This window comes from Olea europaea, chromosome 15, assembly GCF_002742605.1.
Source record: "Olea europaea var. sylvestris chromosome 15, O_europaea_v1, whole genome shotgun sequence".
Classification (NCBI taxonomy): Eukaryota; Viridiplantae; Streptophyta; class Magnoliopsida; order Lamiales; family Oleaceae; genus Olea; species Olea europaea.
Genome location: NC_036251.1, coordinates 12,316,109 through 12,323,580, shown reverse-complemented (window position 1 = coordinate 12,323,580; position 7,472 = coordinate 12,316,109). Strand labels below are relative to the sequence as shown.

General features: G+C 34.5%; 1 protein-coding gene across 1 annotated transcript; it reads left to right on the top strand.

The window, feature by feature from the left end:
• Positions 1 to 3,014: 3,014 nt before the first annotated feature.
• On the top strand, positions 3,015 to 7,002 carry LOC111410191 (glucan endo-1,3-beta-D-glucosidase-like). Its single transcript, XM_023040425.1, has 7 exons — positions 3,015 to 3,275; positions 3,585 to 3,959; positions 4,705 to 4,994; positions 5,118 to 5,441; positions 5,729 to 5,900; positions 6,035 to 6,090; positions 6,814 to 7,002. The coding sequence occupies exons 1-7, from the start codon at positions 3,215 to 3,217 to the stop codon at positions 6,856 to 6,858; spliced, it is 1,323 nt and encodes a 440-aa protein (XP_022896193.1). The 5' UTR covers positions 3,015 to 3,214; the 3' UTR covers positions 6,859 to 7,002.
• Positions 7,003 to 7,472: the final 470 nt, after the last annotated feature.

The following is a 7,472-nucleotide window of genomic DNA, read 5'->3' as shown; positions in this document are numbered from 1 at the left end:
GTGATGCTATTGTTTCTTTTTAATCGAACTATCTAAAAATAGATTATTTATTAATGCATAAGGTATTATTTAAGTAGTTTGGATACTCATTTTATAATGAAGGTGATTAAAAAACAATTCTAATCCATCATATATACTTTTGAATAATATTATTTGCAGTCGCTATATGAGACGGTTTGCAAGAAACAAAATAATAATAACAACAATAACAACAACATATAAATGAATTAAATTATAAATCGCCAGCTAAGTTGTCACGTATGATGACTGTTCCATTGAGTGACTATGAATAGTATTACTTTATACATTTAATGGTCATTTTCATTGAACTAATTGCTAAAGACATAAATAAATAAATAAATAAATAAGCTACAATTGGAACAAGTCTTGCTTGTTACTGAAATGAATCAAGAAAAAAACTAATTTAAATGCTTCATTAAATTATAATTTAAGCTTTTCCGTCGAGTTGAAATTAGAGCTTTTTTAAGCTTCTCTAAGATCTCGCACGGAAGAAAAGGTGTTTTATCTAGCGCAAAAAGATGATTTCTTTTTAATTTTGGGGTTTCAAAATATCTTTTTTGGGTTTTCAAAAGTTCTGTCAAATGGACTCTTAGTTGATTTTATCTACAAAATCAACTTTGTGTTGTGGTGATGATATGATTGTTTGACGATAATAGAGGAGGGTTTGCCTCCTATCTCGCAGGAGGGAAATCGTATACGAAAGTAGTAAGTGGGAAGAAAGCACCATATCTTTCAAAATTTGAAATCCTTTGAAGTAATAGCACTAGAGATATAATCGGGATTATTGATGATGATGGAGCTATGGTTTACAGGAATGAACCTTTCATACACCAATTTCAAGTGATGAACTGTAAAAATAATCACAACGGTTTAATTGTCAAATCATCTGTAGCTTTTATCTTCTTCTTACAAGACCCGAGATTATCTATACAATCAAGAAGCCATCTTAATCATTTAGAAGATACCACACAATATTTTAATGTCAATCAAATGTATATATATCGCACTATGTTTTTAGAGCTATTCGTTATGATCATTATCTTTGCAAATAATCACCATTTATTCTACATGCTTTCTCTGATTTTGATTGGGTTGGAAATGCTAATGATTCTACTTCTACCTTGCATATATAGCATTTTTTGGTCATAATCCAAGGGAAATAATCTAATGGGGCATTGGTGCTTAACTTAAGCACCGATGACATGACACGCCATTTAATTGGTGAATTATCGGTGCTTAACATAAACTAAGCATTGTTACCCCTAAGATCATTTCCCCATAATCCAATGAATAAATATATGTACCGAGGGGGTTATTGAATAGTGTCCTCCTCTCACAAATGTGTGCGGACCCTGTGTGAATTTAAAAATGATGGCCTGTGGTCTTCACTCCTATTGTGAGTAGTAGGTAAAAGATTCAGTACGTATAACATTATCCTAATCCAATAGGTTGGTTGTCTCGTGGTCAAAGAATTGTGACTTGATCTTCTACAGAGATTTAAGTTTAAAGTTGTTGTAGTCAAGGCAATTCTTCATGAGATTGGAGAAACTATTAACTCTGCTTCAACCATCTAATGTGATCATTTCAGCACTATGTATACTTGTTCTAAATTCTAATTCGGTGTTTCATTCCCATATGAAACATGATAGGGTGATGTTCATTTTGTTTGAGACAAGATTCAATCTAAAACATTTCGTGTATCACATGCTTTTTCTACTCACCGGCTAGTAAATTCATTCATAGGCCTCTATCTAAGTCTCAATTTCAACTTTTACGTTTGATAGGTGAGACCACTATCTTGCAGGGAATGTTAAAGATAAAGTTCGTATTCTAAATATTCATTAACATTGTTAATCAATTTTAGTGGATTGCTCCCACACAAGTATGTCTAAGCAGAATTGCTTTCAACATGTAACTCTATAACTATTCATATGTAACTTTATAAATATTGTCAATAATATAGAGATGATTCATGTTGCTCAATCAATTCCTCCAAGTGCTGAACGCAACAATTAGTAACATAAAGCTCCTATTTGATGTCTCTAAAAATCTATATATATATATTTTTTTATCACATATTGAATAAAATATGATGAAACATGTTTTTATAAAATTGATAGAAGTTGTGGATTTTATAAGGTGTGTGGTCAAAATTAATAATTAATTTTAACTTAAATTTTTATCAACTTTTTATAAAACAAAAAGTGCGGAGGCTTTTGGTCACGAGTTCGATTCTCTCTACCAATACTTTCTCGATCGAGCCTGTCGCACGGACTTAACTTAAGATTGCCTGTATTTTTCAATTTTCAAAATTGTCACGCGTGTTCAAAATGGGTCAAAGCCTTACCAACTAAGTAAAACCATTCAAAGCACATGACAATTACAACTGACCCAGCAGCATATCGAAAAAGCCAACAACAAATGAGGCACTGATTGAAAAGGCACAGCTTACGTCCATTATGATAGATCTTTTAAGAATTTAGCCGTACATAGAGTCTCTTTTAAACCATTAATTGATGTCAAAATCTACAGTCCATTTGATGTAATTTTTTTTTGAAAAGTAACGTTTAAAGAAATTTGTAATTAACAAAAAGGTAAAAATTATGAGTCTATGTTTAAAATTATTTTTTTGAAAAATGTGTGATTAAAAATAAAAAAAAGAGTTTTAAAAAGCCTATATTAAAATCTTTTCCCCCCCCCTTTTTTGTTAAAAATATATTTTGAAATAATATTTTGATAGAGAATGTGACGTTAAAAAATAAGAATTTTTTTTCTTTGCATTTGCGCGTTATATTATTTTATTGAAAAATGTGTAATTAAAAATATATTTTAAAAATAATGGACCAAACATGAGAAAAGTAAAAAATTCAGTCAACCAAAGTAAATAAATTTTCTTTACTGAAAACAAAAATGACAACCGTCTTTTCCTTTAATTCAACAAAAGTAAAATCAAAAGCAGAAAAATAAACCCACCATTTTCGTTGGCCGCTCCTTTATGTGAATAACTCAATAAAGTAACGGATTATTCTTTTCTTCACTTTTTTTTTCTTCTACTACAAGTACTTCGATACATTGATTGTACCCCCGTCGTCTCCTAATTCCTCCACCACCAGCCACCCACATCCATTGAAACCACCGTATTCATTGTTATTTAAGCCGTGCACTACTCAGCTCCATAGCCGAAGCTTCAAATATGCGGAAATCTTCCATCTTCTTCCTAATTTGCTTTTTGTTGCAGTATTTTTGCTCTTCAAGTAAGTCAATTTACACTTTCTTTTTTCAAATTCATTTCGTGGGATTGCTTTTTGTTTGTTTTTGTTTTTGTTTTTTTTTTTAAATTATTTATTTTTGTTCCTCTTTTTCATGCAATTAACCGACAGCCCACCTAGAAACATCGCGAGGTTCATTGAACACTTGTCTGTAACTGATAGCACTAAAGTAAATTTATAGGAAAAATTACTCGTTTTTTACACGATACCCGCCCAGTACTATCCAATCCTGGTACCAAATCTTGGCCACTGAGTCAACTCATCCAGACTCGCTCTTTTACTGTACTTTTACAGACTCGGAGTCCTTTGTTGGAGTAAATTACGGCATAGTAGCCGACAACCTTCCGCCACCGGATGCCACGGCGAAGCTTTTGAAGTCGACGAGCATCGAGAAGGTGCGGCTGTACGGCGCCGACCCGGCGATTATTAAGGCGCTAGCGAACTCTGGTATTGGAATCGTGATTGGCGCCGCTAACGGGGATATTCCTGCAATGGCGTCCGACCCGAACTTCGCGGGTCAATGGGTCAATTCGAATGTGATGGCGTATTACCCGGCAAGCAAGATCATTGTCGTCTCTGTTGGTAATGAGGTCGTGACCTCGGGGGATCAGAATCTACTGTCCAATCTCTTACCTGCCATGCGAAATGTCCAAAATGCCCTCAATTCAGGTAATAATTACCGATGAATTTGATCCTTCGTTTTATTTCAAATTAGTCACGAGATGTCTTTGTTTCAAATTTGTTACTTTGTCGGTTTTTCAAACACACAACATAATTATATAATTAACATTTAAGTTTAGCTACCAACTTGAAACAAAGTTTAGTTTAGCGATCAATTGAAACGAAGAAGTTTGGTGATCAATGTGAAATTTTGCTCAAAGTTTAAAGACAATCAGTGTTCTCTTTTTATTTTTGAATACTTTTATGCAGTTTGCAGTTTGTTGCTTGATAATGTTTGTCATTCTCAGAAAAAGGAAGGTCACCCAACCCTTCTACGTGTACAGAAGGATTTTTGCCAGAATACACACAAAAAACTCACGGTTCTGGGGCGCACACACATTTTTGGCATTTTTTATACAACATGGGGCCCACATACTTGTCCCTATTCTGTACCCAGTTTGTGAAAATTTTTCTGTACACCCAGATTTTTTCAAGGTCACCGTAGGAGTCAGTCTTCACTTATCCATACAAACCCCAAGAATGGACCTTTTTTTGGGATCCCATGAAATGTGTAGATAAAAATTGGTTTGACCGTTTATATATGGCTTATAAACTTAGTTGGTTGCCTAAGAGCACGAGAAGGAAAAAAGGAAGGAAAAATGAAATTTTAATTTTTGAATGTTTAATATCGAACTTTTATCAAAAAAGAGTGATGGATTAATAGGTATTGAATGGTTTACAATGTAAATTGCAGCTTCACTAGGTGGAAAAATCAAGGTCTCGACTGTTCATTCCATGGCAGTATTGGGCCAGTCGGAACCACCTTCAGCGGGGGCTTTCAATTCTAGTTTTGGAGACACATTGAAAGCTTTATTGCAGTTTCAAAGTGAAAACAGTTCGCCTTTTATGATCAATCCATATCCTTTCTTTGCCTATCAAAGCGATCCGAGGCCTGAAACCTTGGCTTTCTGTCTTTTCCAACCAAATGCTGGTCGAGTGGACTCGAGAACGGGTATTAAATACATGAACATGTTCGATGCCCAGGTAAATTACTAAATCTAGTCACAAATTTTGAGAGTACATGAAGATTAGCAAGACATTGAACTATGAAATGACGGAAAGTTTGTACTAATAGGGTTTTCTAGTCTAAAATTTTGTACGGTGTAGGTTGATGCTGTACACTCGGCATTGAGTGCAATGGGATTCAAGGATGTCGAGATTGTGGTTGCTGAGACAGGATGGCCTTATAAAGGAGACCCAAATGAAGTTGGCCCAAGTTTAGACAATGCAAAAAACTATAATGGAAACTTGATAAATTACCTTAGATCAAAGGTTGGCACACCACTTATGCCTGGAAAATCTGTCGACACATATATCTTTGCACTCTATGACGAGAATTTGAAACCTGGTCCTGGCTCAGAGCGGTCTTTTGGGCTCTTCAGGTCCGATCTTTCCATGATTTATGATGCTGGTCTTTCGAAGAGCGCACAGGCAAGAGAACTTTCTGTTTTCTGACATCTAGAATGCATTGAAACACTTCTTTAACTTGAAAATGTTGATATATGATTTTGCTTTTCCACAGTAGAAACCAAATGTTGGAAAAATTAAGTGCATGAATGTTAAGCAATATTAGATTGTATTGGACCGGACGTACAATTGACAATATTTTGATCTTCTAACTCACACTTAAAAGAAAAAAAAAAAAAAAATGATGGAACTTACCGATTCTAGAAATTTTTGCCTTTTGAGCCTTCAATCTTTTTGGTTGATCTGCCTAGACACCAGCATCAACTCCATTGACTCCCGCTCCAACGGCATCAGCAGCAACCTTGACTCCTTCTCCGACTCCCGTGATGCCTTCTCCAAAAACGCCAACAACAACTCCTGCAATTCTTGCTCCAACGACTCCCTCTACTCCGTTAACTCCAGGGATACTACCACCAGGATCAGGTACTTGTATGCTTGTCATCTCTGTATCTCGATTTCATTCCAATATAAGGTGATGTCTGTTTTGATCTAAATACTGTAGTATAAGTATCAAATACTGCTTAATCAATGGTTCTTTTCTTTCAATTTGCTGGCAGAAATACGTGGAACTGCAACTTCTTGCGAGCCGCTACACTCTCTACTACTAATTATAGTAAGTGCTTATTTGCACGAGGTTAGCACGTAGAATAATTTATGTTTTTTTTCTGGATTATCACACGAACAAGCCACTATAATTAGGTTTGATATAACATGGTAGAGGTCGAGATGTGATTAGTTTTAAGTTTTCATATAACAAAATATCCCAGTTTCACTAATACTTCACGTTGGGTACGTTTGTTTACAATTGCGCTACGTGGACAAAAGACGGCCGACAAAATCTATACAGATAAGACACGGCCAGGGGTGGGTTCTTTTTGCACTATTTTATTCACGTAGGGCCCACCCCCAGTGGGAGAGATCTGTCGCATTTTTGTCAAACCCTTTTCTGTACAAATTGATTTTTCCATTTGTTTAATGGAACTTGAGGTGAGAATTAGAACTGAAGAAATAGAAAATGAAGGTTTGATGGTTGAATTTTGGGCATTCTTGGGAGGGCATAAAAGTGATCATAAGTTGTGGGCCTACAAAATGTGTGAGATAAATTAGTAAATGTGGGTCATCCGAAATTTATGACAGAAAGTATGTTTGACGAGCCTAAATGATAATTTAAACTTTGTGAAATATGCATGATGTTTCAAATCTAATCAATTGTTAATTTGTAGGAATTTTTGAAATATATTGCATGTTGTTCTAATAGCTATTCAAAGACTAGTTTATTTGACAATTCGTAACATTTTTTACTCATTATTATTATTATTTTTTCCTTATAATGTAGGTTACAATAATTGCATTTACCATGGTGGAAGTACATAGAGAGTAGTAATCAAAATCGTTATGTTGATGGCGCTATATATTCTTTGTATCTGTATCCACGTTAATCAACAATAAGCTAAATGATAATTCAAGCTTTTTTTTTTTTTTAATTGATTCTTGTATTTTGATTTAGCCTCTCTTGAAATGTGTGTGACAAAAAATGTAGCGAGTAAATCATGTATGAACGTTCCACTATGTGCTCACAAAAAAAAAAAAAAAGGATCTTCAATGGTGTAATCTTCAATCTTAAAATACATGTTTTAATTGTTAGTTAGTCGTTCAACCTGCAACTGTTACTATGGCATATCTTTAGTAGCATTTCATGACGCTCAAAATGAACTTGCATATGGTACTTTCTTTAATAGCTTATTTAGCTGTTGTATATTTGGTTTTAGTTGATGACAAGGCAACAATCTTTAGCGGTTTGAGATTTCAAACTAATGAAAGTTCCTCAAAGTTTATAGACGTGAAGAAATTGACCCTCAAAATTTATAGACATATGAAGAAATTCACTTCCTATTATCTCTATTCTCCCCAAAGTTGGAGTCCACAAAGTCTTTAAGGCCTCGTTTGGGAGTGATTTTGAGAATTGATTATTTGACTGTTAGGAGAAAAGGGGGG

Excerpts from the sequence above, each read along its gene's own strand:
- LOC111410191 (XM_023040425.1), top strand. The coding sequence starts at position 3,215 with ATGCGGAAATCTTCCATCTTCTTCCTAATTTGCTTTTTGTTGCAGTAT. Across the intron at positions 5,442-5,728 it reads GTCTTTCGAAGAGCGCACAG|ACACCAGCATCAACTCCATT; the intron begins GCAAGAGAACTT and ends TGATCTGCCTAG. Across the intron at positions 6,091-6,813 it reads ACTCTCTACTACTAATTATA|GTTACAATAATTGCATTTAC; the intron begins GTAAGTGCTTAT and ends CTTATAATGTAG.